General features: G+C 43.1%; 1 protein-coding gene across 1 annotated transcript in view; it reads left to right on the top strand.

The window, feature by feature from the left end:
• Window positions 1-5,363, top strand: part of LOC134612105 (olfactory receptor 5AP2-like) — a 35,691-nt gene extending 30,328 nt beyond the window's left edge. The window contains exon 2 of the mRNA XM_063456482.1: window positions 4,400-5,363. Coding sequence (XP_063312552.1) covers window positions 4,400-5,363 — 964 coding nt within the window. The remainder of the gene's footprint in view (window positions 1-4,399) is intronic.
• The last annotated feature ends 10,953 nt before the right edge of the window (window positions 5,364-16,316 follow it).

Genomic DNA, 16,316 nt, shown 5'->3' with positions numbered 1-16,316 from the left:
CGAGAAGGAATGCGGAAGGAAATACAGGAGATGACCCAGTTAGGGGTCATCAAGCACTCAGACAGTCCTTGAGCCTCGCCTGTAGTCCTGGTGCCTAAGAAAGATGGGACCACACGGTTCTGCATGGACTACAGGCGACTCAACGAGAAGACCACCACTGACGCCTACCTGATGCCCAGGGTAGACGAACTGCTAGATCGCATAGCCATGGGATGCTATCTTACTACCATAGAGCTGTATAAGGGCTATTGGCAGATTCCCCTGGCCGAGGATGATATCCCCAAGTCGGCATTTGTCACCCCGTTTGGCCTATACCAATTTAAGGTCATGCCATTCGGATCAAAAATGCCCCAGCTACCTTCCAGCGTATGGTGGATAGGCTCCTCGATGGCTTCCAGGATTTTGCTTGTGCATACCTGGAAGACATCGCAATCTACAGTGGCTCTTGAGAGGAGCACTTGGTTCATGTAGGGGTGGTTTTGGACAAGATTCAGGCCGCAGGCCTGATCTTGAAGCCAGATAAGTGCCATCTAGGTATGGCTGAGGTACAGTACCTGGGACACAGAGTGGGATGTGGGAGCCAGAGACCAGAGTCAGCCAAGGTAGAGGCGGTAGCTAACTGTCCCACACCCCTCACTAAGACCCAGGTACTAGCCTTCTTAGGGACTGCAGGGTACTATAGATGTTTTGTTCCCGACTATAACGCTATCGCCAAGCCCCTGATGGACCTGACTAAGAAGAATTTACATAAACAGGTCCTGTCGTCTCCAGCTTGTGAAGCCGTGTTTAAAGCATTGAAGCAAGCACTTGTTAATGCCCCTGTCTTGGCTGTCCCAGTATCTAACAAACTTTTCTTGTCCACACAGACGCTTCCATGTTTGGACTGGGGGCTGTGCTGAGCCAAGTCGGGGAGGATGGAGGAGAGCACCCTGTCGCATACCTGAACAGAAAGTTACTACCCAGGGAAGTGAGTTATGCGGCAGTGGAGAAGGAGTGCTTGGCCCTGGTCTGGGCCCTCAAAAAGTTGACCCCCTACCTGTACGGACAGGTGTTTACTCCACTGCAGCTCATGCTTTGCATGTAGATGCCTGGTCATGCAGGTTGTGCTCAGGTTTAGAACGTTTATGCCTCGCTTCAGGCTCTGATTCCACAGCATGCAAACCACTCGTGTCTTGTCATCAGCACATTGTCTGAAGAACTGCCACGCCAGGGAACTCCTTGGAGCTGGCTTTGGTGTGCTCGGTCCCTGGGTGCAGTGGGCAGTAGCAGGTGTACTGTCTAGGGGACGGCCGCCGCTCCGCTTTTGCACCCTGCTCCCTCTTATGCTGTGCTGGTGCTTCTGTGCGACCACCGCCTCTTCCTCCAAACTGCACATGTCACTCGCATGACCTTGATTCCATGTGGGGTCTAGGACCTCACCATCCTTCACATCATCTTCCACCCACTCCTCAACCCTGCCCTCCGTGCAGGTCTGCACACTGCAGAAAGCCACAGCAGTTGGCACCTGTGTTTCGTCATCAACAGAGACGTGCTGCGGTGATCCTCCCATGTCCACATCCTGAAACATAAGTGGTTGTTCATTAGTGCACTCATTCTCTTCCACTTCTGGGGCAGGGCTAGGTGGATGGCCCATGGAAACCCCGCCAGCAGAGTCATCAAAAAGCATAAGAGACTGCTGCATGACTTGTGGCTCAGACTGCTTGCCTGATTTGCAAGGGGGTGAGGTGAAAGACAGATGGGGCCATGGGCTGCAGGTGCCAACTCTGAGCTTTCAGCAGGGGACCGGGTGGGAGACAATGTGATGGAACTGGAGGCACTTTCAGCCACCCAATCTACTATTGCCTGTACTTGTTGTGGCCTCACCATTCGTAGAGCGGCATTTGGGTTCTCTCGGCTACTCGCACCTGAGGAAGGTGTTTCACTTGTGCGTGTAGCTGGCACAGATCGACCACCTCCTCTCCCTGCAACAGGAGCTCCACCAGCACCAGCAGCACCACAACCAGGGCCACGTCCCTTATTTGATGCTCTCCTCATTCTTTGAGTTCACCCACCAAACTAACAGATGGTTTATGTCAGGCGACAATGTAACCGCCAATAGTCAACAATTAAGTTCAGTAAGGCAGTGCCGGTGTCCTAAAGAGAAAACATTTCTAGAGGTCACACAACAGTGTGACAGGCGTAATTAATACAGTTACTTCACTGTCTCAAAAAATTTGAATTTGTCAAACAACAATGTAACAGAAGTATTTCACGGTTTTATTGGACTGCAAAAAATACACTGCAGGCCGCAAATATACTATTTAGCACAAAAAAGTGTGATTTTTTTTAAACCAACAATGTAAGAGTAGTATTTAAGGGTTTTATTGGACTGCAAGAAATGCACCGCAGGCCGCAAATGTTCTATTTAGCACAATAAAGTGTGAATTTTTAAACCAACAATGTAACAGTAGTATTTATTTTATTGGACTGCAAGAAATGCACCACAGGCCGCAAATGTACTATTTAGCACCAAAAAAATGTGAATTTTTCAAAGTGCGATGTAATTACAGTATTTGACGGTTCTACTTTCTCTCTCTGATATGAAGTGCACGCCCCAAATTTACTTTTTAGCACCAAATAAATGTGAATTTTTCAAAGTGCGATGTAACCACAGTATTTGACGGTTCTATTTGACTCTCAGATATGAAGTTTCCCCCGTAAAGTTACTTTTTAGCACACAAAAAATTTGAATTGGTCAAACTGCAATGTCACAGCAGTATTTGACGGTTCTATTTGGCTCTCAGATATGAAGTGGACGCCCCAAATGTACTTTTTAGCACCAAAAAAATGTGAATTGGTCAAACTGCGATGTAACCACAGTATTTGACGTTTCTATTTCACTCTCAGATATGAAGTGCACGCCCCAAATTTACTTTTTGCACCATAAAAATGTGAATTAGTCAAACTGCTATGTCACAGCAGTATTTGATGATTCTATTTGACTCTCAGATATGAAGTGCACGCCCCAAATTTACTTTTTAGCACACACAAAATGTGAATTTGTCAAACTGCAATGTCACAGCAGTATTTAAAAATGCCTAGATGTTGCCCACTGAACTACCAGAACAGGATTAAAGTAATGTTCCTGGCACACATGCAGTTGCAAGTGCCCACCTAACAAACAGACTGATTGCTTATTTCTCTATATGAACTCAGTGTGTGTACCTGTGTATCTGCATGTATGCCAGTGTTTGTATCTGTGTGTGTCAGTGTTTCTATATGTAGTCTGTGTGTATCTGTATGTTCTTGTGTGTATCTATATGCGATCAGTGTGTATCTGCGTGTGTGTGTGTCAGGTATTGTATTTGTGCATATCTATATGTAGTCATGGGGGCCCAAGTAAATGCTTGCCCAGGGTCCAAACAAAATTAAAGATGGCCCTGTATAGCACCCACAAAAATAATCGATGTAGTTTGCAGATTCAACACCAGAATTCTTTCCTAATCTGTCCCTCACAGCTGCAGCATCCTCTCCCTACACTAATAAGAGGCTTGGTCACATGCTGCACTGGCCAATCACAGCCATGCCATTAATAGGCATGGCAGTGATGGCTTGTAAGGGCACACAAATCAAATGCTTGTTGATTGGATGCCCTGCAGCTTTTCAAAACGCGCCATTAAATCGCCGAACACCGAACTTGAACCCGAACTGTTACTGAAATGTCCGGGTTCTGGTTCGGGGTCCAAAAATCGTAATGTTCGGTACGAACCCAAACTTTACAGTTCGGGTTCGCTCAACTCTATTTATAAACCTCAAAGTTTTTAATGAGATGCATGATTGACAATTCAGTTTTAAATAAATAAATAAATGAAACCTCATTATGCTCTTCGTGCTCATTAACATTTCCCATTAGTATTTCTTGCACAGTATAAAATGTGTTAATTGTAAATCTTCGTTCCTCTGGATTATTTAACCAGTTCTATATTTTTACATCAGATGCATGAAGAGTAAATTATTCAGCATATGATCTCATAACAATGATCACATCAGCCATTAACTGCAATAAAATAACGAATAATGGAAACCTGGTAAGTTTTATTTATTAGCTTTAGAAAGACAGTAAATGTGTTTGTATCCATCAGCATTTGCACTCCTGTGAGCTATGATTCCAGTGATGCTTAAATTACAATATCACGTTTATTTGATGGCCTTTTAGCTTATTAAATTGCAAATGTTGACTGTTTTTAAAATAATCAGTTACTATGTACTGTTTGTTCCTATTTCCTTGCATTGATCACAAAAGAATATAAGTAAAGTTCACCCTGAATCACATTTTGTGGATTAATTTTCATCTCAAGAATAATCCGAGGTCAGTGACTACATCCTTTCTCTAATGCTACTTATATTTCTGTTCAAAAAGGTTACAACATCTCGGACCCAGGAAAGATGAAAATGAAAATATCACCCTGGTTTCAGGATTCATTCTTTTAGGAATAGAGACATCTCCAGCACTGCAGACTTTGCTCTTTGTATTATTTGCTATAATTTATATTTTGACAGTTGTTGGCAACTTCACTGTTCTTGTCATAATTTGTCTGGACTCCCGTCTTCATACCCCCATGTATTTTTTTTTAGTCAATCTTGCTTTAATAGAAATATTATATACTACTGCTATTACCCCAAACAACCTAAAGAATATCTTGAATGAAGATAAGACAATCTCCTTTGTTGGCTGCTTTGTTCAGATGTTTACGTTTGTGACTTTGGGTGGCTCTGAGTGTGTCCTACTTGGTGTTATGGCTTATGATAGATATGTAGCCATTTGTCATCCTCTGCTTTATAATACAATCATGAACCAATTTGTTTGTGTCCTTCTTACACTAACCAGTTGGACCATTGGATTTTTAGATTCTGTGGTACAAACTACACTCACAGCATTGTTACCGTTCTGTCATAGCCATCTCATAAAGCATTACTTCTGTGAGATCCCACCACTTCTTAAGATCTCCTGTAAAGATACTCATATCAATGAACTGGTTGTATTTTTTCTTGGGGGCTGTGTGATTGTAAGCTCTCTACTCTTAACTCTTATATCTTATGTTTGTGTTATTGCGGCTGTGCTACAGATCCCTAGTCAGAAAGGAAAAAGAAAAGCCTTTTCTACATGTTCCTCACATCTCATAGTTGTTATCATCTTCTTTGGAACAGTCGTCTTCACTTATCTCCGGCCTGCTTCACACTCACTCTATGGACAGGATCATGTCATATCTTTGGTATACGGTGTTGTGACACCTCTTTTAAATCCTATCATATATTGCTTAAGGAATAAAGATTTTCAGAAGGCAGTAGAAAAGGTTTTCTTTATAACTAAACGTAATTTGTAAATGGCAGTATATATAAAATGTTCTTTGGTGTATAAAATACTAAGTGTCATAAAATAAGCTCAATGATGTCTCCTTAAGTGTGACATAAAATATTTAACTTCTATTTTTTGGAGTGCAATTTCAAAGGAGAGTATATCTAAATAATTCTGCACAACTTGTGTCATTATGGTTAAAGAACTAAACATGAATACCTTGAAATGTACATGAATTGAAGAAAAAAATCCTTACGAAGTTTAATGTCTGGTTGATGTCCCTTAAACACTGTTCATAGCAGTGCTTATTTACTGGTTTACTAATTTATTGCAAGATGGTTCAAAACTAACAGGATTGCATCTGCTTGAAAAATTTATATAAGAAGATAAATAGCCAAATATGCTTAGGTCGTTTTAGAGGGTATTTCATCTGAGGACTAAAATATCATGGCATACTGTACTTTATACACTAAAGAATGTATTTGTTTATGTTTATCTTCTTTCTCTATCATATGGGAGACATCAGCAGGGTTATTCACTGAAGTGAGAATTCAGAGTGAATTGATTTTGAATTTCAAATTCAAGGTCAAAAAAATTAAATCATCTATGCTTTTAGTTCGGCTACTCTGTCCTTAAATGGGAAGTTCACTTTCAAACTACGTTAAATTATCACTTTAGTGAATAAAGCCTGAAAGTCTCATTGAATAGTGGTTTTATTTCAGCAGGTTCCTATTCCATGAAAGCAATAAATTAATAGATAGATAAAACAGTTGACGGATATATTTCACAATCTTATTCAGTTCACTGTGTTAAAACAGCTAGTTCTCAGAATTAATAAAATGAAAAGATGATTAATTTTTTTGGCAACCTTGTGCAGCTTAGTCCAATACAGGCATCTTCCACGCTCTACTCTCACAAAGCTGCATCTAATACTTTCTAAAACGTAAGAAAAACAGACATTTTCTTAACGGGTAATATATTTATTTCAGTTTAAAATATACATTTAGAAAAACTGATAACAAAACAAGTACCTTCAAGGAGGCACTCATTATTTTACAGACTGAAAAATATCTCAACCATATCCAACCATCCTAGGCAGCCGCCTAGGATCCGCGCTCGGACACAGTCCCGGTGGTTTATTCACCCAAAACTAAGTAATACATATTTGTTGTGATCACATAAACATCTCCAGGTAGTGTAGTGTAACTCTAATGGTGATATTTACTATAGCTCTCTATACATGGTGTTTTTATTTTCACTGATTTCATTTCAATCTCAACATATGAGAGAATGTAGTGTTATTAAAGCGACATTTCCTGTTATAGAGTGTACATTTTATACAATTTAAAATGATGTCCAGAAGACGTTATATACTTTGAATGCTACAGGCGTAGCCAAGTAAGAATGTACTCTGCTTACTAATCAGTAATTCTCCCATAGGCTCCAATGAAGGAAGTGTTATTCAGCAATCAGAAATGTTATTCCGCAAACGTTTACTCTTCTTAAAGAATCTTTCCATATAAGTGCTGGGGTTTAAATGCTATGGTTTTTATTTGGTGTTATTTTCTCTCTTTGTTCCTCTCTTTTTTCCATTCTAGTGGCCACATGCTTTGCTCCAGCTAAGCAGCAACTGTAAGTTTGGGAAAAGGACCTAGTTGCTACCTCAGGGTTAGGCAACCTTAGGCACTCCAGATGTGGACTATATTTCCCAGAATGTTCCAGACATATTACTGGCAAAGCATCAGGGGAGATGTAGTTCACAACATCTAGGATACCAAAGGCACACAAGCTGGGGAGGAGAGGCACACATAGTACTGCAGAATGGGGAAGAGGCACACAGAGTACTGAGAGGGGTGAGGCACACAGAGGACTTAGTGGGGGATGAGGCAAACAAAGTACTGAGAGGGGAGAGGCATACAGAGGGCTTGGAGTGAAGAGGTTTACAGAAGGCTGATGGTGAAAAGATGTGCTGGGACAAAGAGACACACAGAAGGCTGAAAGGTGACAAAGAGACACACAGAGAAACTAAGGGGAGAAGAGGCACACAGAGGTCTGGGGGGAGAGGTACACAGAGGAATTGGGGAGAGACACACAGTAGATGCTCACAGTGGACTGGAGAGGAGGGAAAAAGGCACACAGAGGATGTGGGAGGGGAAGATGCACAGAGAGGCTGGGGGGACAAAGAGAAACACAGGGGGCTTGGAGGATGCCAAAGAGACACCAAGAGGAGCTGGTGGGAGAAGAGAGACACACAGAGGGGCTGGTGAGGACAAAGAGACACAGAGAGGGCATGGGGAGGACATAGAAACAAACAGAGGGGCTGGAAGGGACAAAGAGACCCAAATAGGTACTGGAGGACAAAGAGAAACTTAGAGGGGTTGGAGAGGACAACGAGACACTTAAGGGCTGGGGAAAGGGAGAAATAGACACACAAAGGGGTAGGGAGACAAAGAGACACACAGAAGTACTGGGGGACAAAGAGACAAACAGAGGTGCTGGGAGAGACAAAAAGACACACAGACGACCTGGGAATGACAAATAGACACACAACGAGATTGAGGAGGACAAAGTTATACAAAGAGGACCTTGGAAGAGAAAGAGACACACAAAAGAGCTGTGGAAAGAGACACACAAAGGGGCTGGGGGGAGAAAGAGACACACAAAGTTGGAGATTTTAGAGGGGGGGGGGGGTGCAAGTAGCTGGTCTTGCCTAGGGTGCAAAATAGTCTTGCACCAGCCCTGAAGCTATTGCACATTATGTTAATTGTTTTTAGGTACAGAGACAAAGATTTATTTTGCCATACCCTCACTCCTTCCAATCACACAGAGGCAGTATTAAAAGTTACAGTATTGTGTGGTGTGTATGAGTTTATCACAGAGCTCCACAGTAAAAAAAACAAAAATCAAAAAACAGTAATGTATCATAAACATTGTCACAATAGAACTCTCAGTAATGTGCTAAGTAGGTTATTACAGAGCTCCACAGCTTTAAATGTAATGTGCATTTTGTATAACACTATCAAAGAGATCCACTGTAGTAAAGCTCACAATAATGTGAAGTGATGTAATGTGTGGTGGCTGTGTTTGGTCTATGTGTGATATGTGCGTTGGCTGTGTGTGATATATGTGATGTCTACGTGATGACTTGTGTAAAATGTGCGTGTTGGCTTTTTTTGCAGGGAGTGGGCTAAATTCCCTTGTGGTTCATTCAGGTTCAATAATGAATCCCTTATGGCCCGGTAGAGGAGCTCACTGCCAATTTAAAAATTTGACTACCAGTATTTCGATTTTTGCAGCCCCCCTCCCCTGCTGTGCTGTCCTAAGGTGGCACAAGTGTTACCTTATAGTAGCACTGACCCTGGTTGCACCAGGTTTGTAGTCACTCTTATTGCACTCAAAACAACTTTTAAATTATGATTGAAACATTTTTCTAAGGGGTACTAAGCATCTCTGTTTGTGTTAAATTTTTTTCATGTCTGCTTTTGTATTCCACAATGGATTTTGCACATATTCATACATGTATGTTTGTATGTGTAAGTTCGTGCTAATAGGAATGTCGCTTGCATAATATTTTTTGTTTTTTAAAAACTTGTGTCACATCATGAAGTTGGTCATTTAGGGAAGCTTTCTAATGTGAACATATCCACCTGTTCATTATTTTTAATGGAATATGTCTTTTGAGATGTACAGTTATATTGACAATGTTATTAAAGTTTCTAGAAGAATATATATTTTTGCAAATAAACTATTTGCACTGTGTCATTTACGTAATAATTAAACAAGTAAGGTGAATAGTGGATAGTCAAACACTTTACCTCTATAACAAAAATAAATAAATAAATAAATAAAAATAAGCAGTAATATAAAAACTGTAAAAGACAAACAAACAAAAAACATCAAATATTGTACTTTGTAAAACAAATTAACCATTGTGTCAAAAAGGTCCATATCTTGCATCATTCACATGATATGGAGCATTAGATGCACATTCCAAGTGTTATGACACCAATCTCAGGAAAAAAGGTGTGGCGAAACCGACCTCGCCACATGTCCTTGGAGGGGGCTGCTTGCCCGCCTCTTGCCTTTGGACTATGGACCAGACTTTATGTGAATGTGTTAACCCAGATAGCTATACCATGGAGCCTATTCATATAATGAAAGACTATGGGAAAGACTTTAGCTCCATGGCAATTGTACTGTGTGAATAGGATCGATATATTGTGGATATCGATTTTTATGTGAATGTGATGTATGGTTTTAGAGTTATGAAAGTTGTGTAAAAAGTATATTTTAAACTGTATGCATAATGGGATTATGTGTCACACTAAGGGGAGGGGATGTGTGGGTTGCACCCGCGATACTATTGGTCATTTTACGCCTCCCCCTGGGTGTGGCCTGTATGTGTGAGATGGAAATAAAAGCCAGGCTGGATGAGCCAGTCCAGAGTTCCTGCTTAACCCTCAAAGTGAAGTGTCGTCTCATTATTGGGGGAGGATTTATTGTATGTTGTTCCAGTTTGACTGCTAGGATTGAAAACCTATTCGTATGGTTCCTATTCAACTGTCTACAGCATTCAGAGGCTTGAGAGGATTCAAATGCTGCATCCAGGCCCGGACTGGCCATCGGGCACACCGGGCAAATGCCCGGTGGGCCGCGGTGGCCGTGGGGCCGAGGCCGGCAGGGGAAGGTCCCAGGATCTCCCCTACCGGTCTATGCAGGGCCGGCACTATCCGAGCGCCGGCCCCGCTGTTTTCAATGAAGGGCCGGTGAGGAGATCAGAGATCTCCCTCACCGGCCCACTTGGAGAGACATGCGGCTGGGGAGGGAGGTAGAGGACCCGGCGGAGCTCTATCTTGCAGCTCCGCCGGGTTCCTCTCGCGAGATCCGGCGCGTTGCCATGGCAACGACCGGATCTCGCGAGAGTGAACTCTAGCCTCGCAGGCTAGAGTTCACTCACCCACTGGACCGCCAGGGAAGATACCAGCGTGCCGGTCCCCCCCTCTCACTCACCAGCGTTCCGGTCCCCCCCCACGTTTGAGGCTACAGATAAGAAGGGAGGGGAGGAGGGGGGACATAATGCTACTTTTTTATTTTATTTTACCCCCCCAACACTCACTCCCTTCTAACATTCACACACATCACACACAGCACTATCACATCCATCACACACAGCACTCTCACTCCCATCACACACAGCACTATCACATCCATCACACACAGCACTCTCACTCCATCACACACAGCACTATCACATCCATCACACACAGCACTCTCACTCCCATCACACACAGCACTATTACATCCATCACACACAGCACTCTCACTCCCATCACACACAGCACTCTCACTCCCATCACACACAGCACTCTCACTCCCATCACACACAGCACTCTCACTCCCATCACACACAGCACTCTCACTCCCATCACACACAGCACTATCACATCCATCACACACAGCACTCTCACTCCCATCACACACAGCACTATCACATCCATCACACACAGCACTATCACTCCCATCACACACAGCACTATCACATCCATCACACACAGCACTCTCACTCCCATCACACACAGCACTCTCACTCCCATCACACACAGCACTCTCACATCCATCACACACAGCACTCTCACTCCCATCACACACAGCACTCACACACACATCACACTCAGCACTATCACAAAACACATCATTCACAGCACTATTACAAAACACATCACACTCAGCACACTCAGCACTCTCACACTCAGAACTCTCACACTCAGCACTCTCACACTCAGCACTCTCACACTCAGCACTCTCACACTCAGCACTCTCACACCCAGCACTCTCACACACATCACACTCAGGACTCACACACACATCACACTCAGCACTATCACACACATAACACACAGCATTCAGCACTATCACAAAACACATCACACACAGCACTCAGCACTATCACAAAACACATCACACACAGCACTCAGCACTATCACAAAACACATCACACACAGCACTCTCACACATCATCCACAGCACTATCACACTCGGCACTCTCACACACAGCGCACTCACACACATCATACACAGCATCCATCATACACACATACTGCACCCCTCACATACACACAGAACCTCCCCAACACACTGCACCACACACATACACAATACTTCCAAATATATATATATATATATATATATATATACACACACACTACATTCCTGACATACACACTCTGGATCCCCTATACACACAATTGATTCCTTGTAAGCAAACACATACTACACCCCTAAACACACCTTCTACAAACACTACATCACATATACACACACACACACACACTATAGCCTGTATGCACACACTTGCTACATCCCCTATACACACATTCTCTACAGCCCCTAGCCACATATGCATTACATTACACCACAAACACAACGACTAAAACCGACCTTATTGCACAATACCACACCACAATCAGCTCACTCTATACACACACACACACAATCCCACAAGCAGGCTCTAAACACAGCACGATACTCTTTCCTGGCATTTTTGTCTCCTGGTATCCATTTATAGAGACACCAGAGACAAGTTGCAAGGAAACACAGTGCAAGCATGTTATTACATTTGCTTGCACTGTGCAGAACAAATACAGGGCTTTTTTCTCATGCTAGAGCTCTTTAGCAGAGCTCTGCGCATGGTCTGCCCTGGCCTGCACTTTGAGAAGGGGGCGTGTTTGTCGTTAGTGACGACAAAACACACCCTCTCTGCCCCGCCCCTTCTTAGTGGGCCGCTGTGATAAAAAAATGCCCGGGCCGAATTTTTATCCCAGTCCGGCCCTGGCTGCATCGGTTCGGTGATTATGGTGTCTGCCAGAGTGCTTGGAGTCCTCAGGAAGCGCTAGGAGCATCCTTTAACGGAGGTACCCAGTCGGGGTGCCAGGCGATCCGTTACAAAAGGTTTCTTCACATATCTTTTATAAAACTGAAAAAGCAGACTGGAAACAAGGAATTGCCATATGATAGCTTTAAAACAAGATTTATGTACAGTATGTCTAATTCAAATCCACTCAAAAGATAAAATTAAAGTTCCAGTATTGGACAACCACCCTCACACCAGTTCTCACCATCCACCAGACCGCACTGGTACTGCTGCCATCTAGGGAAATCTTGGACTGATTAGAGTTAGACTTGTGGACAGCAAAAAAAATGTTTTTCCAAATCAATTTAGCCAATTTTTATTTTTACTTTTTAGTTTGGATGATCTAAAAGTTGTTCTTGGGGCCTTTTGGCTCAGATGACTATTGTCCATGCAACAGATTTGGAAAAAAGATTTAGAGGAAAAATAAGGACAGGAAAATGTGACCATTAATGTATTGCAATGCAAAAATGGCTGCAATACAGCCTATTTAAAGAGATATACAATGTCAGCCATTTTTGCAATGTCAGATGCTTGTTGTCCAAATTATATTGTTATGTCTTTCTTAAAAAATAGTGAATTAACTTAGTTTTATCATAATTGATTTTCCTGTTTCAATCTTCTATTAATTAATAAAATTAAATTTTTCATTTTTTTCTCTCTCTTGCTCAGTTGTCACTTGATCTGTTATCTGTGTGATAATAAACACTCATTGGCAGTCCCATAACCATCAATCATCTTTTTTTTATCTCTTAATTGGACATGATATGCTGCCCGCATCATTGGACAGACCATTTTCTCATCATGGCAAACTAAGCTGCTTATTTCCCTCTTCTCCCTTCCGTCCCCCCTGTTTAGGTGGCAGGAACAGAACTTTGAATGATAAAAAAAAATAAAAAATTGACACTGCTCATTCACAGCGTTGGCCATTTGTAATATACAGGGTAATTCAGTAAAGTGAGAATTCAAAATTAATTCAAAGTTAATTCCAAATGTAAGGCCAGAGTAGCTGAACAGGAAGCATTGCTGATAGAGACTTTTTCAGATTTGGCTATTTTGACCTTAAATTTGAAATTTGGAAGACCTGCCAACTGGTCAAAATTAGGATGAATTGCATATTCTTTAAAACTGGTTGCACAAGTTTAAATTTATTGCAGTGGAAGCAGTGGGGCATGATGGTTAATCCTATGTATATATGTTCCCCTGTATAGCAGCCACAATCATCATACAACAGGACTATAAAGAAGTAATGGACTGTTTTCCAAATCTTTAAAGAATACATTTAGAATTGTAAGGTTCTTCAGGTGTAATTCTAAGTAGCTAGATTCCACATTTGCCTTTCATATTTGGAGACTGGTTACTGAGAGTGCGTTCAATTAGATTTAAATTAATTACAATTTCAAAAAAACATCAGGAGATTCCTTGTTTCTGCTCTGCTATTTTCTTATAAAACATTAGACGTGTGCATGCGTTTTTAAATGAATTGCAATTCATATACATTTTGGCTAATTGGTGGGTCATCCGAATTCTGTAACTCCGAAGTGTCATACGCTCATATGACACTTTGGAGTTATTGATTTAAAAATATTTATGAGGAAGGCTTGTTCTGGTATTAATTCTGTTAATAATCATTGAAAGAGTTACTCCAAGTGCCATGACCACTTCATTGATTTTATTTGGTCATTGTGCCTAGAGTCTGTAAGTATAGCCTTTCACTATGAGATGCTGTACATTCAGAAATTAACCCATTAGTTGTCAGAGGCACCTACAGCATGCTAGCACTAAACAGCCAATGGCAGCATGCCTTCCCTTTCCTTGCCACCCCTGTCTTCCCTGAATTTTTACTGGAGTAAGGTTTTAATATTCCATGTTTTTTTTTTATTTCTTTATTTTTGGCATGACATTGCAATACAGTGGTGTGGTAGAGCGTACATTACATGGTATAGGCGTTAATCAACATCGGTTTGTAGACAGGTTATATTCCATTTTACATCTGATAGTACCACATCTTCAATTTGAATGTACTTGCTATTTAGTGTCATTTTTCTTCACTTATATTTTGTAAAAAACAAAATAGAATAACTAAAACCAATACCAAACTCAAAATTATGAAACCTTGGTCGTTGCGTATTGAACCGTTGGTTATGGACTTTGACCTCTTATGTTTAGGGATGGATAGTCGTGGTCCCTTCTCCGGCAACGGTGATAGGATATGTTAGGGGGAAATGGAGAGAAGAGGAGAAGAAAAGGGGTGGAGGGGGAGTGGGGGTGGGGGCAAGGCCCCCTCATGGTGGAGGGTGGAGCGCCGTGGGAGGCTCTCTTGGGATCGATGTGAGTGTTGGACCCATGGGGTATCCCTAGTGTGGTCCCCTCTCAGCTCTCTAAATCCCCTGCCATCCACAGGTCCCAGACTTTTTCGTAAGATTTCATGGTGCCTATCACCAGTGCTGTAAGGTGGTCCATGACCTGTATGTCTTTTATTTTGTGGATTACTGTGGTTACCTGGGGGATTGCTGGTTTAAGCCATGCCTGTGCCATGGTGAGTCTGGCAGCAAGCGTGATTTTGTGCAGGAGTTTCTGTTCCCCCCTTGGCCAATCGTCTAGTGTTCGAGAGAGCAGAAAAACCCATGGGTCTAGTGTTACTTTTCTGTGGAATACCCTATCAAGAACAGTGGCGTACGTACCGCGGTCGCAGGGGTCGCAGCTGCGACCGGGCCCGGCACTCCAGGGGGCCCGGCTGCCCTGCGGCCCTCCCGCGACCGGGTAGCAGCTGCCACGCTTTGCGGCCCCGGCCCGTGCGGCAAACCGCCGGGGCAGCATGTCAAGGGGTCCATCGGGTGGCCCATGCTGTCAGGGCCACCCGATGGACATGGATGGTAAGGGGGCCCGGTCTGCGCTGGGCGCTTTAAGAGCGCGACCGGGCCCCCTGTGATGACATCACAAGCTGGGAGGAAGTGACCGCACGTCACTCCTCCCAGCATACTGACAGCCCGCGCGGGAGGAAACTGAAAGGAGGAGGGAGTCAGAGTGGGAACTCTGACTCCCATCAGGCTGAGCCACCACTGGACCCACACATGGTAGGAAACATTTTGTGTATATGTGTCTGTGTGTATTTATGTCTGTATCTGTGTGTATGTATGTCTGTGTCTCTGTGTGTGTGTATCCATATGTGTGTCTGTGTCTCTGTGTGTCTGTCTGTCTCTGTGTGTGTGTGTGTGTGTGTGTGTGTATCTGTATGTATGTCTGTGTATGTATGATTGTGTGTCTGTGTCTCTGTGTGTGTGTGTCTGTTTCTGTATGTCTGTGTATGTGTGTGTGTCTATGTATGTGTCTGCGTGTGTGTCTCTGTATGTATGTGTCTGCATGTATGTGTCTGTCGGGGGTATGTGTTTGTGTCTGTATGTATGTGTCGGGGGGGGAGGGGCCCACAGTCAGGGGGGAGAGGTTCACGGTAGGGGGGGGCCCACGGATCAGTTTCGCACCGGGGCTCCATAGAGTGTGTGTACGCCACTGATCAAGAAGGTTCCCAACTCCCCTCCAGAAGGTCTGCGCTTTCGGGCAGTCCCACCACATATGAATGTACCCTCTAGGGTCTCTTTGAGGTCTGTTTCCCACTGTGTAGTATAGTGTAGGTCGCCCCAGTCAGTGCTGTTTGTGCATAGGTGTGCGTATAAGTGTGTGATGAGTCCCTTTGGGGGGTTTTCCTTGAGGCACATTCGTTCAAAACCGGTTGGTGTAGTTTGTGCTGCCGTTTTTGCTAGGTTATGTTGTGCGAAGTCTCTAATTTGGATGTATCTAAAGTAGTCTGGGGGTCGTAACCTGGTCCTTTCCGTCAACTTCTCAAATGGCCCTATTTGGTTTCCTTCATATAGGTGTATCGCTCTCTGTAGACCCGCTGAAATCTCGGGTCCTCATTCCCGGCAGGGCCGTCTTTAATTTTGTTTGGACCCTGGGCAAGCATTTACTTGGGCCCCCCTGACTACATATAGATACACACAAATACAATACCTGACACACACACACGCAGATACACACTGACCGCATATAGATAAACACAAGAACATACAGATACAC

This window comes from Pelobates fuscus, chromosome 5 (genome assembly GCF_036172605.1).
Source record: "Pelobates fuscus isolate aPelFus1 chromosome 5, aPelFus1.pri, whole genome shotgun sequence".
NCBI classification, from domain to species: domain Eukaryota; kingdom Metazoa; phylum Chordata; class Amphibia; order Anura; family Pelobatidae; genus Pelobates; species Pelobates fuscus.
This window is presented reverse-complemented; position numbering and strand designations above follow the sequence as displayed.